This window comes from Paramisgurnus dabryanus, chromosome 16 (genome assembly GCF_030506205.2).
Source record: "Paramisgurnus dabryanus chromosome 16, PD_genome_1.1, whole genome shotgun sequence".
Taxonomy (NCBI): Eukaryota; Metazoa; Chordata; class Actinopteri; order Cypriniformes; family Cobitidae; genus Paramisgurnus; species Paramisgurnus dabryanus.
In genome coordinates this window covers 13,617,982-13,637,312 of record NC_133352.1, presented here as the reverse complement: position 1 = coordinate 13,637,312, position 19,331 = coordinate 13,617,982, and the positions used below count along the sequence as shown (strand labels likewise).

General features: G+C 38.1%; 2 protein-coding genes across 4 annotated transcripts in view; both read right to left on the bottom strand.

Moving 5' to 3' along the window:
• Positions 1-1,626, bottom strand: part of atp10b (ATPase phospholipid transporting 10B) — a 50,109-nt gene extending 48,483 nt beyond the window's left edge. For both annotated transcript variants that reach the window (XM_065266526.2, XM_073812111.1), the window contains exon 1: positions 1,062-1,626. In XM_065266526.2, coding sequence (XP_065122598.1) covers positions 1,062-1,471 — 410 coding nt within the window. In that variant the 5' untranslated portion in view covers positions 1,472-1,626. The remainder of the gene's footprint in view (positions 1-1,061) is intronic.
• Positions 1,627-16,912: 15,286 nt separating this feature from the next.
• gabrb2a (gamma-aminobutyric acid type A receptor subunit beta2a) overlaps positions 16,913-19,331 on the bottom strand; it is a 61,043-nt gene continuing 58,624 nt past the window's right edge. For both annotated transcript variants that reach the window (XM_065266543.2, XM_065266542.2), the window contains one exon: positions 16,913-18,741. In XM_065266543.2, coding sequence (XP_065122615.1) covers positions 18,397-18,741 — 345 coding nt within the window. In that variant the 3' untranslated portion in view covers positions 16,913-18,396. The remainder of the gene's footprint in view (positions 18,742-19,331) is intronic.

Sequence of the window (19,331 nt, the reverse complement as noted above, 5' to 3'; positions counted from 1 at the left end):
CATGCATAAACCAAAAATTTTTTTACAGATTTGTGAGCCATTTTTATTTATATCTTGATCAAATTCATGGAAAAACTTTTTATAAATTATATATTCATTTATATTCTGCATCTGCACATATACTTGTTCTTAGACATATATACACATATACATGTCAAAACTGTATGCTTACGGGTGTAAATGTGTATCTATTTGGTTATTTATTCTAATAACCTTTTTATGCTGGCTTGGGGGGTTCTTTTGTATAATGCGAAAACTTTAAATAAAATCCCCCCCCCCCCAAAAAAAACATGCATTGTGTGCAATCAAATGCAAGAACTGACACTTATTTTGTAAGGTGTCCCGAACACCCTGTATAGGTTTATACACTCTAAAAATGGCTTGGTTATTTTTTACCCATGTCGTGTAAATATTGGACAAAACACATGCTGGGTTAAAAATGACCCAATGTTGGGTTGTTGTTATGCAACCATGAGTTATAACCCAGCATTGGGTCAATTTGAACCCAGCTGTGTGTAGTGTCCAAAATTTACCCAACATTGGTCAAAAATAACAACCGTGTGTATGGTGATAACAACCGACTGGATGTAGGCTACATTATCCTTCTTATTACACATTTATTAGCTGTATGACTAAATAATTGGACAAAAAATATTAATTTAAATTTGTCATTTGTAACCCATTTAAACTCGACATGAGAAAAAAAAAACAGCGAGTAATAAAACTCTAAAAAGAGCTGGGTTGTTTCAACCCATGGTTGAGTAGCAATAAACTGGGTTAAAAGAACCCAGCATTGGGTCATTTTTAACCCAGCAGTTTATTCTGTCAAATATTGACCCAGCCCTAAACTTTTTGTAGTTTTGAGTGTAGTTTAAACATTTAAGAAGTACTAGTTAAGATGTCTTGCAAAAACCGTATAAGCAGTGTGTTCAGTATTCCCGGTTGTTAACCAGAAATAATCACAACTGTCACAACTGACCAATCAGAATCAAGTATTCCAGAGCGCCGTCTGATAAAAGTGTTATAAATATTGGAGCAGAGAAAGTTTGTTATTTGTTTACCTGCTGAATATAAAGCAAGGCGTATTGTTGCGCTTTTGGTCAGCCTGGTACCTCCGGAAGTCTTCCCAACCATCCTTAACAGCGGTCAGTGACAGGATAATACAAATGGGAATGAGAGCCACCTCCGGCTGGAACGCATTCACCACCGGGACGAAATTCAAGATGGCGAGGCCCACGAAATAAAGGTTGGCCATACGGTGAAACTGCTCAAATAAGTTCATGGGAATAAACGACCAAAGTCTGTATTTGTTGGTTTTGATGGCATTGCCCGCATACTGGCGGTTGGGCTGGTCTCGTTTCTTCAGGTCTTCAAACAGCAGGTTGGAGACCACCTTCCTGATAGGTCCATCTCTGTCCTTGTGTCTCTTCCAGCCATTGCGAAAGAGGGTAAGAGGGTCTGTCCAGGTCATAATGTCTCAGCTGTCAATGCGAATGACAATAAATCCTACATGACAGATCTGTCGCTTTGATACAAATCCTAACGTTTCTGTGCCCGGCACAGAAAGAGAATTTATGAGAAGCTGCCTGCACACGTCTCACATCACCTGTATGAGTGAGGCTAAAAGCAAGGGCATATAAAAGGGTGAGCCAAAGAAAAGAGAGAGAGAGAGAAATGGGTTAAGACTACACCTGTCAAACTCCCCTGACTGCAAACACCTGTCAATGGTGAAGGTATGTTGTCAGAGCACTGCATGCCAAAGAAACAGTAAGCGAAACATGAATTAAACGACAGAGACAACATTAACAACAGCTCAATTCAAGATACAGTGATGTTCAGCTACACGACAAAGAAAAAAAACATCTTATAAAGAACAACAGGCTAGGCTTTAATCAGTTTTGTAGATAACTTTTGGAGCTGTTGGCAGTACCCTTTACAATGGTCCTAATGTGCGACACCTAGGTACAGACATGTATACATTTGGTACCAATATGTACCTTTGAGGTACTAATACGCACTCTTTAGTACAAATATGTATCTCTAAGGTACTAATATGAACTCAGGTCCAAAGGTGATCCTTTTGAAAGGGTACCACCCCTTTGAGTTGGTTTGATTACTATTGTGTTTTTAAAATATGATCTCAAACTTTTGACAAGTAGATTATGTTAAGGATTTATTCACCGTGCAATGATTATATCAAAAGGACTCAAAACACTGTGCAGAAGTGCAGATGTTTTTACAACGTGTCAGGAATGTGCACGTGCCCATAATGTAGACAAACTTGTTTGACGTCAGCACTTCACAACTCTGTATTGCACCAACGTGTCTTTTTACCCGAATTGGGAAGGACTTACCAAAACAGATCAAACTTAAAGAGCACCTATGGTCTGATTCATAATTTTACATTTCCTTTTGTGTGTAAGTGTGTATTTGTACATGTTAACGATATGCAAAAGGGACAAATCCCAAAGTAATCATCTCCGACGTAAATCTCTTTTCTTGGACTACAACAAACACACTTATTGTAGGCAACAGTTACTTCCTTGGCGTGGACACGACAGTCATTATCGTAATTTCGCTTTTGACTCACAGCCTGTAATTAGTCTATGTTTTCATATTTAAAGAATTTACTACTGACTAAACCGTGATACAAACAGCAGTTTTGTGCACTCTGTAAGAAGTGTTTCTGTGCCTTAATAGATTTAACAGAGATTAAACGAGTAAACTGTATTTAAAAAATGTATTCTTTTAATTTTAATCAAAATTTCAGTTAAAATAACATAAAAAGATGAATAATTTGAGTAATTCTAAATGAACACTTTATTGAGTAAATCAGCTTTATTTTATCATGTATAATCCACTTAAATTTGTAAGAAGGAAATTAACTTAATAATTTTGTGTTGAAACTACATGAATGATTTTAGTAAACATAGCTAAATAGGCAGTAGACTCGTAGTTCCCAGCATGCTTTGCATGGGACTGCATTTGGACAGTGAAATTTAAATTTAAACGCTATTTTATGTGTTTTTAACTAAAAAGAAAGACTTTTTAGTGTTTAATGTTCATTTATCTTTGAGATTTAGAAGAGATTTTGTTTCATCTTTGACTTTTGTAATTACCATTGTTCAGAAGACTGGTGCTTATGCATAGACTGCATACTGAAGTATGTCGCGCTTTACAGCTGCCCAAAACTAAACTGGTTGGGCGCGTTGATTGAATAAACAATTCGTGCCCTCATCTCACAGAAAGATAAAGTCTAAATCAATGTTTATGGAAACAACAACAAACCATAAAAAAGATACCTGTACCAAGAAAAGTAAATTAAACTGAGTAATACTAGAACTATTAGTTAACTCAACTTAATTTTGTTGCGTTTGTATTAAGTAATTTTACAGTGACAAAAGCTTGTGTAGATTGCAGTCTATATAACTAAATATCTGTAAAAAAAAGTTGAAGTACACGCTGTGTTCAATTAGGCAATTGTTTTATTAAAAGAATAAAACATTCACATAATTAGACATCTTTACACTGATGGTTGTTAGATTTTTTATTATGTTTTCAAAAGGAATATTAGTTGCGAACTATTATTACAGGCTTAAGAAACTATAAAAAAAATGATTTTGGGTGGAGGAGTTGGTGAAACTGGCAGCTATACAGCGAATCTCACCATTTCATTTGGGCATTTCATATCTGTTAAATCTTTAGTTTACCGGCTATTTTAGCTGCAAATTAAACAAATTCGACTTTGAGGCAACTGCATGCCATATTCTTTATAATCATTCAAAAGAAACATGCGCACTTGATTACTGCTTGTATAGATGGTTTCAGCAGTAACAACATAAACAAGCGGCTGTCGTGGTCCGCACGTAACTTCCGGTTAACTCCGCTAAGAATAAATAACAACAAAGTTCTTTAAACATAGTTTATTTATATAACAAACAAACAAAAAACAACAACACATAGATTACCTAGAAAACCAAAACATTTGTTATTTTCAACGAGGCATTTGTTCAAAAGATCAGTTTAGCAACTACTCAGACCATTAAAAAAACGAAACCCGAAGTAAAGTTCGGATCCAGACGTGTATCGCGTCAGCGCACGTGCGTCCGATGAAACCGTCTATAGTCTCCTAAGGTCAACAAATTTTCCACATTAAATCTAATAAAAGCTAAAATCTAAAGCAATCATAATATATATTTATATATTATATAATATATATTTTAATGTTATATTTAAGGTAAACAGACAGGCGCGGCTCCAGAAATGCCTCCATTAAGCGTTATCCGCATTGTAAACGCACTGCTTGCGCATCCAGTGTCCAAGCACAATAAACGTGTGAACTAATGAACAACTGTTTGTTTTTATATATTTTATTAAGTGTAAAATATACAAGGTTGGATTTAGTTGTTTGCAATTTGAAATATTTTTACAAGATATTTCTAATAAATGTAACTTAAACTATTTCTGAAATGTTTCTTTAATAAAGAACACCGCTATCTCATAACGCAGCGAAACCTATTACATAAAGTGAATAATTGATTGTCGAGCAATCGCTATCAACCTATTCAGAACCATCGCCATGGACAGCACCTGGTAATGTCGTACATAAAAAAGTATACCTTAAGAAACCCGCTAAGGTACAGTTCGGGAAACACGCCTAGAAAAGGTATACCTGTAGTTAAGGTTTAACTTAAGAGACAACGTTATCGGTAACCCAGCCCTGATTTTTTACAAAGTACATTGTGGTTTGAATACCTCTGACGTCAGCCGGAAATGTGACGCTCCTTACCATGTTTTGAAGATTTTTGCACAATGCAATGCTAACAGGAGTTAACTTACAGGCTGTGAGTCCAACGCGGGAGGAATTATGATAATGTCGGTCTTTACTACATCACCAATAGCAGGAAGTAAACTTCCTGCCTACAATCCGTGTGTTTGTTGTAGTCCAAGAAAAGAGATTTACGTTGGAGACGATAACTTTAAAATGTAAAAACGTGAATCGGACAATAGGTGCTCTTTAATGCATAAATAAAGAAAATATAAGTGCTGCTTGCCCAAACAATACTCCCACAATGATGCTTTCATCTTGTAACTATACAGTTTTTAAGGTATTTTACAGCTTTGCTAGGTAACATGCTTGCCAGGTGGTTTGCCAGCAAACACCACTAAATAATGAATGGTACTGAACAACAGAGTGTGGATGCAATAACCCAGTTGTTTCATATACAACATCTGCAAAACAATGATTGCGGCTAAAGCCACTGCAAATGAAAAATGACTAATACAATGAACAATGTATATGATATATACAGTAATGTGATTAAAAGCACAGAGCTCATGTGTCTGTGTGAGTTTTGTAATATACTGTCGCAAAACACACACACACCCATTCTGCAGCTGTCACAGGCTGACACAGCCCTGCAGCGCACCATGTGTTGTGTAAGTTTGATGAAAGCAGAGGTTCAGTACTTGAGTATACGTCCGCCTCGTCCCAGGATGTCTGGCCCTCTTGTTTCATGCAGCACAGTGGCACAGCTGTTATAGTAGAGCATCATCCCTCTTCCATCCTTTCCTCTGTCTGTGTTTCCTTCCCCTCCTCTCTTTCCCTGCACTTCCTGACAAATAGGACAAAGATCTGTGAGTCCTTAATTCCTCCAGTGGCAGGGAAGCATTGAAGAGCGGAAAGCATGTGGTTACTCTGCTTTTCTGTCGTTTCCCTCACATCTCACCACAAGGGCCGTTTCAGAGGAAACGGAGACAAAGAGAATGATAAAGTAGAAGAGGGGAAATCACAATATTTTGTTGTGCTATGCAGGGGGTCTTACTCATCCATGTTTATTGTCTTATTTCTCCATTTTCTCTCTTTTATTGTCCAGAGGTTGCTCTGTGGTAGTCCCACTTATTCAAAGGTCATGTGTGTCATGTTTTGTCATTCTTAACATTTCTTAGGAGAATTAAAAACAGACACAAATGTGACATACCGCAAAGATCTCAGAATCAAGAGACTATTTGTAAAGATCCATTTAGATCTAATTTAAAGCAGTGAACCACAGTAGGGACTACTATGCAGTTGCACCTGTGGTTTAGGAAGACTATATTTGTTGTTAATGGTTCTGTAAGGTTCTGTGCCAGCTGTAGTCGTGACAGTCTTGCCTCTCGCTGGCCAGCGTGCAGACTTTTACTATTTAATTACCGCAGCGTCCGTCACACTGACTGCCAACTCCAGGGGTGAACATGCAACCCTGTCTTTAAAACAGCCAACTTGTGCTTTCACTTCCTGACAGTCAAATCTCCATGGCAACTACACTTGACATTGAATATAACAGTGTGGCTCTGTGCAGGTGAAGTCCTTTAACGGAGTTAGCTTCAGGCCTGGTGAAGATGAGAGGAATTTAGATCTCTGTAGTTCAAAGGTGATCTACAGATGACTTTAAAGTGCCAGACAGATCCAATATTGAAAATTACCTGTATTGCAGTGTGTCATGTATGTCCATCAATGTAAACAATGTTTATTAGTTTCTAAGTTAGGGAGTCAACTCTGAATCACGTGATCGATATTCTTGAGTCTCCTGCCTGTTGTCTGTCTACGTATGAAGGCAACACTTTAGTCTTGCCCGTGAGAAATGAAAACCCTGACCTGTGCTTTCAGCTGTAAAGGTTTGTGTTGTTTTCACTACCAAAGGAAAAATCAGTGGTTAAAATAACTTTTTCAAGGCGGGATTTTGCTAAACGTTTGGCCATGAAAGATGGTTCAGTAGCAACTTTATTTGGAAAAACATGCGTCTCCTAACCACAACCTGTAAGTATGATTATTACGTTATGTGTTTATTTTCCCCCGAATGTATTTTTTTATCAGTACAGTAAGTCACGCTAGCAATGCATGTTGCATTAATGTTTGCCTGTGACCTGGTTACTTACATGAGTGTAAAAATGTTTGTGTCTGTCGTCGTTTTTATTACTTGGATTAATGATGAATGATGTGTATTGATGTCGGTTTTCAAAAGTCACGCTAGCATGTTGCATGTTCTGTTTACTGTTTAGCTGTGGCCCGGTTATCTTACATGCTTACATGAGTGTGGAAAGTTAGTGTATGTCATCGTTTTTAATGTTTGGATTAATGATGAATGATGTGTATTGATGTCGGTTTTCAAACTCTTATGGCCCTATTTTAACGATCTAAGTGCATTGTCTAAAGGGCAAGGTCTAAACGGGAGTGTACAAATCAACTTTTGCTAATTTAACGATTGGATAAATGGTTTATGCGCACCACCTCAAAGGGTTGTTCCTATTCTCCTAATGAGTAATGGGAGTGTTTTGGGGTAACGTGCAATAAACCAATGAGAGTCTAAGCTCTCATCCCCTTTAAAAGCCAGTTGCACCTGGTGCCATGCCTAATCCCTAAGTGGAGGAAGACGACCACCAGTTTAAGATTAATGTAAAATTGTGTTGTTTCATTTGTATTAAAACTGTATTTTTTGTATTAAAACCTTTAAAGCAACACAAAGAGTTTCAGTGGTTCATCCACTCAAAACAGGGTGAATGGCACTTTCACATTCGCTTTGCAGCCCTCTATCGGCCAAAACCGCACTGAAGAAGTTTCCAACCGTCGGGTAGTGGTCCTGTAGTTCGAGTGAAAACTACAAAAACTTGCTTTACGGCAGACCTACAATCCAATCAGAGCCGGCTATGCTACAGTATTTACGACAGTGCTAATGAACAATTACGCGTATAACCTGTAGGGGGAGCAAAGAGCAATAACTCTTTAGTGTTGCTTTAAAAGCCGTTTTCTTTTAGTCTTTGAAGTAAACATTTTAATTGCTGTAAATGTATTGATATCCTAGAAAATCTATGGCTGTTTCTATGCGTTCTTCAGCGATCTTGCGTCCTTGTGTCCTCGCTCTATGTCATCATTAACCGGCGAAGTTCAATCCCAATTCTCAAGAACGCAAGTACAAGACGCATGAAAATACACGGATGTGTTTTTGATATCGAGGATGCATCGAGTGCAGACTTGCGGGCTGAAATCTGGGCAGGTCAGGTGACCAACAGGAAGATCGCACACATCTCAATTCTCACAAGTGCGTTCTGTGTTCTCGTGACCTTCTGAGTTTGTTCTTCCAAGGTCGTCTGGCAAGACCAATCTTCCGTCCATTCTTTGCGTTCTTGGAGTTGAGAAACAGCCATTGTAATCTCATAAAATAATTTGCAAATATGCAAGAAAAGGTTTGTACTCTAAAAATACTTTATTTGTAACAAACAAGAGATAAAGAATTTACAAACGTGCAGAGAGCCGTTTCAGCATTCGAACAGGGTCGTTGTTTTTTTTTAAAGCATTACTTAAAAATGTTTCTCATCTCACCATATCCACAGGTACAGAGTCATCATATACAATAAATCCGTGAGGTAGCATTTAAAAAAACATTTTAAAATAAATGCATTTGTTGAAAGCAAAGTATTTATTTACTTACCAGGCTACAGGTGAAGCAGCTCTTTAGGCCTTCTAACGTCTCATAATCGGTCCTCATTTATGTCCAAGAGACTCAATAATAATCATTTACATTTTAATCCTTTAATTTTTCATATTTTAAAACGTTTATGTGCTGCTGCAGATCGATGTGACAAGCAAATTAACGTCGTCCCGTTTATAGGCGCATATTTCTATTTTATTATTATGTGCTCATTAAATAACAAAAACAATATTGCGCCATATATTGTTGGTCAATGGCGTATTCTATTTTAATTGCCTCAAAATAGCAACGCGCCAATATGGCCGCAAAATTTGGTGCATTAAAACGTGAAAATGATCATTGCGCCGGGTTGAAACTAGCAAAAGACACTTGCATCGCGCATTGCGCCGGGTGTATGATAGAGCCCTAAATGTCTTGTCAGTAAGTCACGTTAGCACTAGGTAATTTTTTGTTGTTGGACTGTGCGGAGACTGTGTCAGTTTCCAGAGTTTACGGGAAGTTTCGTTTGTTCCACAAAAGCTGTTTGTTTATGTCTTTACTGCTGCAACCATCTATGTGCTTATCCTTTGTGCTTAAAAACAGTTATGATCAATGGATACATTTTAAAGCACCACTATGTAGTTTTTTTACCTTTAAATAATGTCTCTAAAATGATTTCAGTGATAGAACAACTTTTAACTGGACAAATTGTACTGTTGCTCTAACCTGAACAGCCTCCTAGCTGCTACAAGCACACTCTGAAAGTGGCGGTGGAGGGTAGGAAACACAGCCCCGCCCCTCCCCCTGCCTGCAGAAGAGTGTCTCATACCAGGCACTGTTGCGCTTTTCAACCACATGGGGGAGATGTAAGTCATTTTTACATGGAAACTACATAGTGTTGCTTTAACAAAATAAATCAATAAACAAAAACAGCACCCTACTGAAAAAAACAGCATATACCAGCATAATTCCCATGCTGGTTTGGTGCTGGTTTAGCTGGTGGTTATACCAGCATACACGTTTTTACATTGACTTACATTGAAATCATTTGCGCTTGACGCCTCTACCGCGGCTGGTGTGAACGCAGCATAAGCCTACTATATAGCCTACTTATTATCAGGTATATGTATATATATAACAAATAATAAATAATCTTGAAGTTATTTGTACTGGAATGTCATACAAGTCATTTAATAATCCTTGTACTGCAGAATTGTTATAAGTTACGGATAGACCTATAACCGTTATCAGCAGATAAAAGCATTTTTCCCCCATTTTTGGACATTTGGAATTAGGTCACAATGACAACAGAACTGCAGTTTGTACGCACTGCATTTTCACGACATAATTCTTTAAAAACAAGGAGTTAAGAGCAAAACTATCAGTGTCTATCGGTATCACTAGATGTCATTGTACATGTAAGTAATCAAATTGTTTTTTATTGGAGCATACACACAAAAAATTATTTTACACAAAGAGTACTTTTTTAAACTGGTTAAATATTTTACAGCTAGACAAAAAGAGTGTATGCACTTAAAAAAACATGACTTTTCTTTTGACTACTCCAAAAATGTGAATGCGAATTTCCTGATTTTCCAGGTTTTTCAGTACTGCGGGAACCTGGTGTTTTATCTGATAAGTCAACAGGGTGATGCGTGTTTGTGTGAGTCACTACGGGTCTATTGAGGTAAAAAAAAACCTGATCTCTATTTCCGCCCAGCTTTCATTTAGCTGCTCCTTTGGCCTGCAGGGCTATTCTTTTGCATAGTTCATAGTGCACTGGAACGTTCATGCCTTTCTGCCTTAATGTCCCCCGTGGCAGACTCCACCGCCCATGAAAACTACTTTCCCCCTTTCTATCTCTCAGAGGAGCGGAAGTGTTTTGGCGCATTATGCATTCTGAGCAGCCGCAACACCCCACTCCAATCAGCACTCCTGGAAACACATGCACCAGTTTCTCCCCAAGTCTCTCAATCACCTGGTGAGAATAACATCATTTAAATCTCCTCCTCCTCTCTTCTGCGTGGATTTATGGTAATTTAAGCATAACATGTCAATGCACATTTGAATAGCTATTGAAAATATTCCAGATGTATTAAAGCACTCATCATTTTTCAAGGAACCATAAAGATATTAGTCTAGGGCTCTGTTGGCAGAATACAAAACTCCAAACAAATAAGAGATAATGAACTGTCAGCAATCTAATCGTCTACATGTCCCAACCGGCCTACAATGGGATTTAAACAGAACATGACTTAACAAATCCAATAACGCTCTTCTGCCAAATCTAATAGGTGGCTATGTTTGGAACAGCATGCTAACATGTTACGCTTTCTATTTCTGTAGTATATAGCAGACATACTGTGCTAAGTATGCCAACTGTCTGAATGCATAGAATGTATTTGTTAACATGTGCTGTAAACAACAGAGCACAGTGCATTGAAAGATGTTTCCCACAATGAACACAATCTATTTCCAGTAAGACAAATTAACTTTTGTGGCATCTTTTTTAACTCGTCATTTGAGCTGACTGTCACATTTTGTCATATATTTGAATTGAAAATGAGGACCATTTTATAGTTGTAAATTAAAGATTAGATGGGCGTGTAAACCAAGGCGTTTATGCCGGCGGATGTTTGTAATGGAAGTGGCCTCCCTTTACAAAAACCCCAGCAGCTGGCAGTTTTTTTTCTGAGCACTCAGCGTTTTTACTCATTCAAATGAAAAATGAAAAATGTTCAACACTGGGTGAAACGCTCAGCTTGTCAATGTCACTTCTCACTTGGTTGTCAATCACAATGGAGGAGGCACGGGACAAATACCTCAACAACCAACCAGCGACTGATATGCAAAGCAGAAGTATCATAGCAACCAAAGTGCTTAGCTGAAAAAAAACACTGGCAAGCGCCCACAGTCGGCATCCGCCAGGGTTTTAAACGCTTGGTGTACACGTGCCCTAAGAGTTCATTGAATTCTGAAAATCACAATACAAGAGTATATAAACAGCTACTTACTTCAAATATTTTCTTGTAATGTTTTTTGACCTATTAGTTGATAACTGAACCTCACAACCTCCCAATTTTTTACCTATGATTTTATTTAACTTTTTAAATAGTATGCCTTTGTACCCAAAGAGTTCATATTAGTACCTCAAAGGTTCACAATAGTACCAAATGTATATTGTACCTAAATGGTACATATTAGGTAATTTTTTTCTGACAGTGTACTTAAATGGACTGGTCTTTTTTTTCGCAGTAACAAACTAACACTAACACTGATGTAGTCTTTCTGACTAAAGGTGCATGCACACCACAAGTGACAACAGTAGAGTGATGCAATCTCATTAATTTTAATAGAAACTTAGTAGGAATGTGCATTTATGTCATTTTTTCATTGAAAAAATGAAAATGAAAATATTTTTATTAAAAACACTCAAATAAAACTCAATTTTGAAGAAACTATGAAAGAAAATGAACACATACTAGATTATTAACTCTTTCCCCGCCAGTGTTTAAAAAAAAAGTTGCCAGCCAGCGCCAGCATTTTTCATGATTTTCACTAAAGTGTAATTCCTTCCAGAAAATGTTCTTCTTTAAATATATAAACATACAATATATCAAATGAAAGAACAGACCCTCTGCTTTCAAACAAAAAAACCGTTTCATCCTACCTTCATAAATTCTCTTTTTATCATCTCTCAAATATGGGTAGGTTTCATCAAAAAACACCAAATTTTCGCAAAAAGCTGAGATAATTCCATTTTTGTGAAGGACTTTTGATAGAAATCAGAGGCAGAGCGATCTTTATAACATACACTGAGTTCTTTCTCTTTCACGTGAGGCACTACTTGTTGTATAAGTTGCGGAAGTGCGCCACCTGGAGGATAATAGCGGTATTGCGGAAAACCGGAAATTTTCGTCATTGGCAGGGAAGCGTTTTTTTTAATTGACGAGTTATCTCGTATAAAATGTTTTTAACAGAAACCTCTAACAGGAATAGCTGTATAATGAAGTAAACCTAAACGGTTAACTGTATCGCTCTCTGGTATCTCTTGACATTTGATGTTCAAATATGAGATGATATGAGGGAACTTGTGACGCCGCTGTACATTTGACATCTGATTGACTGTATTTTCGTCCTACCGAAGTGATTCCCAAAATCACGGCATTTAAACCATAGTGCCTTAGTAATGGGAGCAGTGTTCGGCTTCACAGAATTGCACGGATCGGCGGGGTGCGGTAGCGCAGACTTTATCTGTTTGTTTTTGAATCACGCATGTTAATGTTACTGATGTCATACGCTGGTCTGCGTAGCTCAACACAATATCAAACACGCACCAAGTCTTTACTACCACACGCGCTAGTAATGCTAACCAGACATCCAAATGTCGCCAAAATCACAAAAAATAAATAAATAAACCCACATGATCATCGTTTTTCGTGATCGATCATCGATGCCATGTTCGAGTACTCGAGCAATCGAGTACTCGTGCCCATCCATAAAATTTAGTGACTTCCAGTGGCATGAGCGACAGTGATGGTTGGCGACAGGAAGTAGGCGTATCCAGCTATGCAACCATGTTGAGAAAAGAACAACTTTATGCAAATGATGAGTGACTTTCATGAGCGACTACCAATGGGAGTGAAGCAGTGGAGTTTACATCATACGTCTTTCGCCATGTAATGAGAGGAGAGTTGTGAGCTTTTCAGATGGGATTTTCTTTGTGGCTGGCGCCGCTTAAGATGAAAATCATTGAACAGATTATTAACAACCGATCATAGAAGATTTTACTGAATGTTGAAAAGATTGAGGAGAACATTTTTTGAATATCATTTAATTCCCAGAGCTATATTGCACATCAAAAATCTCATACAGAAATATAAATAAAAAAATCAAGAGCATGGGACCTAAAAGACAAATCATTAAAATTACTTGGGGCAAAAAATAAATAATAAAAAATAAAATTAATACATTTGACAAAATTACACAAACATAGAATTTTCTTGTTGTGTTTTATGTTGTTTTCAGGAATTAAAAATGTGACCTTGCTGACTGAACCACTGCCCAGACGGCACAAAACCCTTCCAAGTCTATACTTCCTAGTCTGTACTAGCAAAGCGTCAGCTGCACTGTGATTGCGCTGCTTGTAATGATGGGAAAATGAAGCCTCGACTGAAGCACCGATACTTCCCGTGATTGTTTCGAACCATGATTCAAAGCTTCGAGGGTGTCGAAAACAGCGCCATCTTTTGGTTAATAAAACATAGCAGTTGCTTCTAGAAGAAGCTTCGTCAACGAAGCAATGAGTACTTTTAATGTAATGTGTACAAATAAAGCTTAAACAAAATGTATGTGAATGGTCAATGCACTAAATGTATTTACAATATTAAAGTGTATTCGATACTGCATTTTACTGAATAATTTTCACACGCACAATTATATGTACATACAATACTATCTATCTATACAGTATTATGTGGGACTAAGATGTAAATAAAGCAAATAACTTATTAAAAACCTCTGGCGTTCGAACATTCTGAAACGCAAAGCATAGTGCGCAAATGACTGAAGAGAAAGTAAAGCTTTGTTTGTCATTAGCTACATTTACATGGACACCTTTTGCCTCCATCGGAATGAAATCATTCTGATTGATAAATCCTATCATAGCGTTTACATGAACACTTAATAATGTGATCGGATTGATGTTTGTGTTTATACGGCACAAGCTTCAAATTAAATTTGATCATTTGACATGAGCACATTGCACAAATATATACTAGTCAACATTTGAAGTGGATCAAAACCTTTAATAAAAGTTTGAACAATAACCGTTCTTTTCTTAGGACAACTTTGATAAACTTTTTTGATCCACTCTAAATGTTGACTAGTAGTTTCACGCTGTCTCAAGATACGCATACAAGCCATCCTCCTAAAATCACTGTGCGTCTATTTCAGGTCATAATTAATAAACGACGAGCACACGGAGCTTTGTGCCACGCTGATTATCAAGCAGCAGCAAAAACACCCATTTAACTTCACGCGGCGCTGCAAAGATCCATCCGAGAGAATGTGTCCAAAATCCACAGTTTTCCTTTGTACTGTATCGCTCCAGCGGCGCAGTGCAGTGTCATGTGAAGTCCAACACGTGTTTGTGGATTTAGAGTATAAATCATGGACTGACCGGACACGCTGTCTTGTATCACCTCACAGAGGATTGGAAGGTGATTAGATTAGGTCTTAAAATTTAAGAATGGCAGTTGCTTCAATGCATTTAGGGGTAGGTTCCTGCTCAAGACAATCTGCTGAACTCCAAACTGAATTTCAGAATGGGAAAGAAAGTTGATTTAACCAATTTTGAGCGTGGCATGGTTGTTGGTGCCGGTCTGAGTATTTCACAATCTGCTCAGTTACTGGGATTTTCACTCACAACCATTTCTAGGGTTAACAAAGAATGGTGTGAAAAGGGAAAAACATCTAGTATGCGGCAGTCCTGTGGACGAAAATGCCTTGTTGATGCTACAGGTGAGAGGAGAATGGGCCGACTGATTCAAGCTGATAGAAGAGCAACTTTGACTAAAATAACCACTCGTTACAACCGAGGTATGCAGCAAAGCATTTTTGAAGCCACAACACGCACAACCTTGAGGCGGTTGGGCTTCAACAGCAGAAGACCCCACCGGGTACCACTCATCTTCACTACAAATAGGAAAAAGAGGCTACAATTTGCACAAGCTCACCAAAATTAGACAGTTGAAGACTGGAAAAATGTTGCCTGGTCTGATGAGTCTCGATTTCTGTTTAGACATTACGATTGTAAAGTCAGAATTTGGCGTAAACAGAATGAGAACATGGATTCATCATGCCTTATTACCCCTGTGCAGGCTGGTGGTGGTGGTGTAATGGTGTGGGGGGAATGGTTTTTTTTGGCACACTTTAGGCCCCTTAGTGCCAATTTGGCATCGTTTAAATGCCACGGCCTACCTGAGCATTGTTTCTGACCATGTCCATCCCTTTATGACCACCATGTACCCATCCTCTGATGGCTACTCCAGCAGGATAATGCACCATGTCACAAAGCTCAAATCATTTCAAATTGGTTTCTTGAACATGACAATGAGTTCACTGCACTAAAATGGCCCGCACAGTCACCAGATCTCAAACCAACAGAGCATCTTTGGGATGTGGTGGAATGGGAGCTTTGTGCCCGGGTTGTGCATCCCACAAATCTCCATGCTATCCTATCAATATGGTCCAACATTTCTAAAGAATGCTTTCAGCACCTTGTTGAATCAATGGCACGTAAAATTAAGGCAGTTCTGAAGGTGAAAGGAGGTCAAACACAGTATTAGTATGGTGTTCCTAATAATCCTTTAGGTCAGTGTAGTTGGCACTAGAACAACAAGAATTAAGAACGCCTCCTACGATGCTTTTTGGTCGATCAGATCACAAGTGGACAACGCTGCAGGCATAAACGGAGTGTAAAAAGTTTTGAGCTCGTCCACTTTCGACCACATTCAGAGGTAGTCGAACACACATTCAACTGGAGTTCTTTTTTATGGTGTAGACGTGCATGTGGTCGAATGTGTTCGAGCAGCCACAAAAGACTGCCTACTCTTCGCCTTTTATCTTATGTGTAATGTATGAAGCACAGTTTTATATAGGACATGACTTTTAGCATAGTATGAACCCAGTGTTAAAACTGAAGTGGCTTCTCCGCTCTGACATTATATTAGTTTGCACCAAATTAAACAAGTTGTTTCTCCTGCTCGCTATTAAACGAAAGCAGACTCACTCACAGACCCCCAGTAATTAGGACAGAAAGTGTTCGAAAGTGGACAAGAAAGATGGATTAAGGGGCTGTTTCCACCTGGTATTAAGATGCGTTTTGATGATCGGATCACAAGTGGACGACGTGTAAAGACAGGTGTAAACGGTGTTCAAAACTTTTTGAGCTCGTCCACATTCGACCACATTCAGTCGAAAAAGCACATGTGGTCGAATGTGTCCTAGCAGCCACAAAAGAACCACCTACTCTCCGCCCATTTATCTACTGTGATGTACAGAGTGCAATATTTTACATCTTTTCTTACTTCTAGCGCAAACACACAGTGTACAGCACTATCTTTAGATTTTCATTGTTAAAACCAAAGTGGCTGATCTATGCATCTTTCATTAGTTTCATTTTGCGAGCGTGGGAAAGTTGCATACGTTTATTTCATCAATTGGGCTGAAATATCAGAGACCCATCATTTATCCCGCTCGCGTTTAAACGAAAGCAGAGGGACTCGCCCACAGTCTCCACGGACCACCCCTCAAAGAAAATAAGTACAGAAGTGATCGAAAGGGGACAAAAGAGACGGATTTAAATACCAGGTCAAATCCAAAGTCACTGGCAGTGTGCACGCAGCATAAGGCTGACATTTTTAAAACAAGAAACAATAAGGAAAATTCTGTAAGATCACCTGTAAGAGATATAAGCTTCATTAAGCTTTAATAATTTAATTTAGATACATTTTCATTATTGTTGACAGTCATTACACAATATATATATATTTATATATATATTTACAAGTCATTATGAAATATTATAATTTACAGGATTTTATACAAAATTGCCTGACAGATGCCTTGATTGTATGATCCAGATCCTTCACATATTGTCACATATTCCTGTAAATTTCATAGTAGTAATGTCATTTATTCCTTGCTTAAATATCATTGGTGCACTTTGAGGCCTTTTAAAAAGATTCAGATCATTTGCTCTATTTTTAAGAAGCAAGATTTTTTTTCAACCAAAGTCTTCAACATTAGGAAATCTAATACACCAAAAAATACGTTTAAATAATGAACCATAACATTAACATCCGATATTATAACTATTGAATTAGAAAAGTTTCTTTTTTACCATAATGTAATATCAGCTACTAGTTTTCAACTTATATCTATCAATAGTGTAAATGGATTACAGATATATTGTGTCTTTCATTGCTGAGGTCGACCCACCTTGTCCAATGCACCTACGTTAAACAGCCACGTGTCCTCCCAGCTGCTCACCACACAAAGTTCATACAGTGTACAGATGAGGGCTGTTTAGCATTTACACCTCCTGGGTACGTCTGACGTCAGATCGAACAGTTTGTCCAAGCATCAGGGTAATAACGATCCATGTAATTCCATGTTAGTCCTTTGTCATGGCTCCGTCAGCTAATATTTCATTTTAATTTCCCTGCATTGGATAAAATCTAAATAGGAAGAGTTTCCTTATTGGCCCAACGTCAAAAAAATAAATAAAAAGAAGAAGAAAAAACAACAATATTAAAAGGACGTGTTTGGAAAATACCCTGTATGGCTTGCTGACAGTGTCTTTGCATTGTGTCCCGCAAACTCATTTTGAAGAACAGAAGTAGTTGTAAATTTTTAAAATGAAAATGCAGTGCCGCAGCTCTCTGTAAGAGATAAATAAAACAAACAAAGCGAAGCATGCTTTTAAAAGATACCTGATATACAGCTTAACTATACGAAAATAGACTTTCGAAGACTGACTCCTCTTAAAATCATTTGTAAAGCTTTCTCGAGTGCAGCTGGCTACCAAGGAAACATATACTAACCGGAAAAACAAATGCTTAAAATATATGCAAATACAAGCATAAATATTTGATCCACAGAGTAATCTACATATGACAAATATAAGTGATATACTGAATGGCTGGAACGAGCTCCTGTGTATGTCTATATCTCCAGTTCCTCAGATGTTGATGTCTTTCTCAAAGTTTTATGTTCTCAGAACAAAAAAAAGAGTCCATCCTGAATTTTTTATTTTTTTTTGCCCTTCGTTAGTCCTTCCTCCGTATTCGAAATAAATCAGCAAAAGCGATGTACTGTTTAATTCTCTTTTTTTAATTCTCTTTGTTGGTGTTGTTTTCTGGTCCATTCCTCTCTTCTGATTGGTTTAATGGACGTAGTAAAGCCAGTAAACTACATTGAAGAAGGAAAACACGGTGGGGAAGATCATCCTCGACCACTTGTCGATGGAGTTGACATCCGACAGGTCAGGTATGTTCACCTTAAGCTGGGAAGCCCGTCTCCTGAGCCTGCTTTTCTTTTGGGTGGCGTGACGCTCCAGGGCGCTGTGACCGTAGTTTTGTCGAGCCATGGCCGCCCGGCGGTACTGGAGGGTGGAGCTGTCGTAGGCTAGCATGGTGCTTCTCGGGTCACCCAGGCCCCTGGACAGATCGGACGGTCCCATTTCGTTCTTCATCTCCACCGTGGTCAGCCGGATGTCATCTGCCGTCATCTGTATTGACAATAGACATTCATAATTGTGTTGGCATGACTATGATCAAAGTGAAGTCATGTTAACGGCCAACATTCCAGCGTTATATTTGTAAAACCAGCATTTTTCTGAGATCTGTTTGTAAGATAAGTAGCATAAAGACTTGTATAATTGGAAATCACCTTTAATTCAAATAACAAATCGCAGGTTAAATGCTGTTTTTCCATATACTGAAATGACACAGTGGTGAAAAAGTGAACTGTCCTTTAAAAACTGTGATGAATGCAGCACAACCGCAGTTGATAAAAGTACAAAAGGGTAAATGAATCATCATCAGTCACACTGCACTCATAGTAAAGCTATGGAGTAAAGCTTTCAGGCTATAAATATCCATAACTATTTCTGAATTTCAACCATGGAATGGTTAAAATTCTGCCTGCATGTAAATCAGCCAAATAAATGCAAATTAAAAGGCAAAAACATGAAGGCAAAAGTCGAGATCAACGGAGAGGAATCAGGTTGCAGTGATGGAGGACGGGAAAGGCCAGACAGAAGGAAAGCTGGAAGCATTGTTGTCTCTTTCACTTACAATGAACCCTAGTAAATGTGCC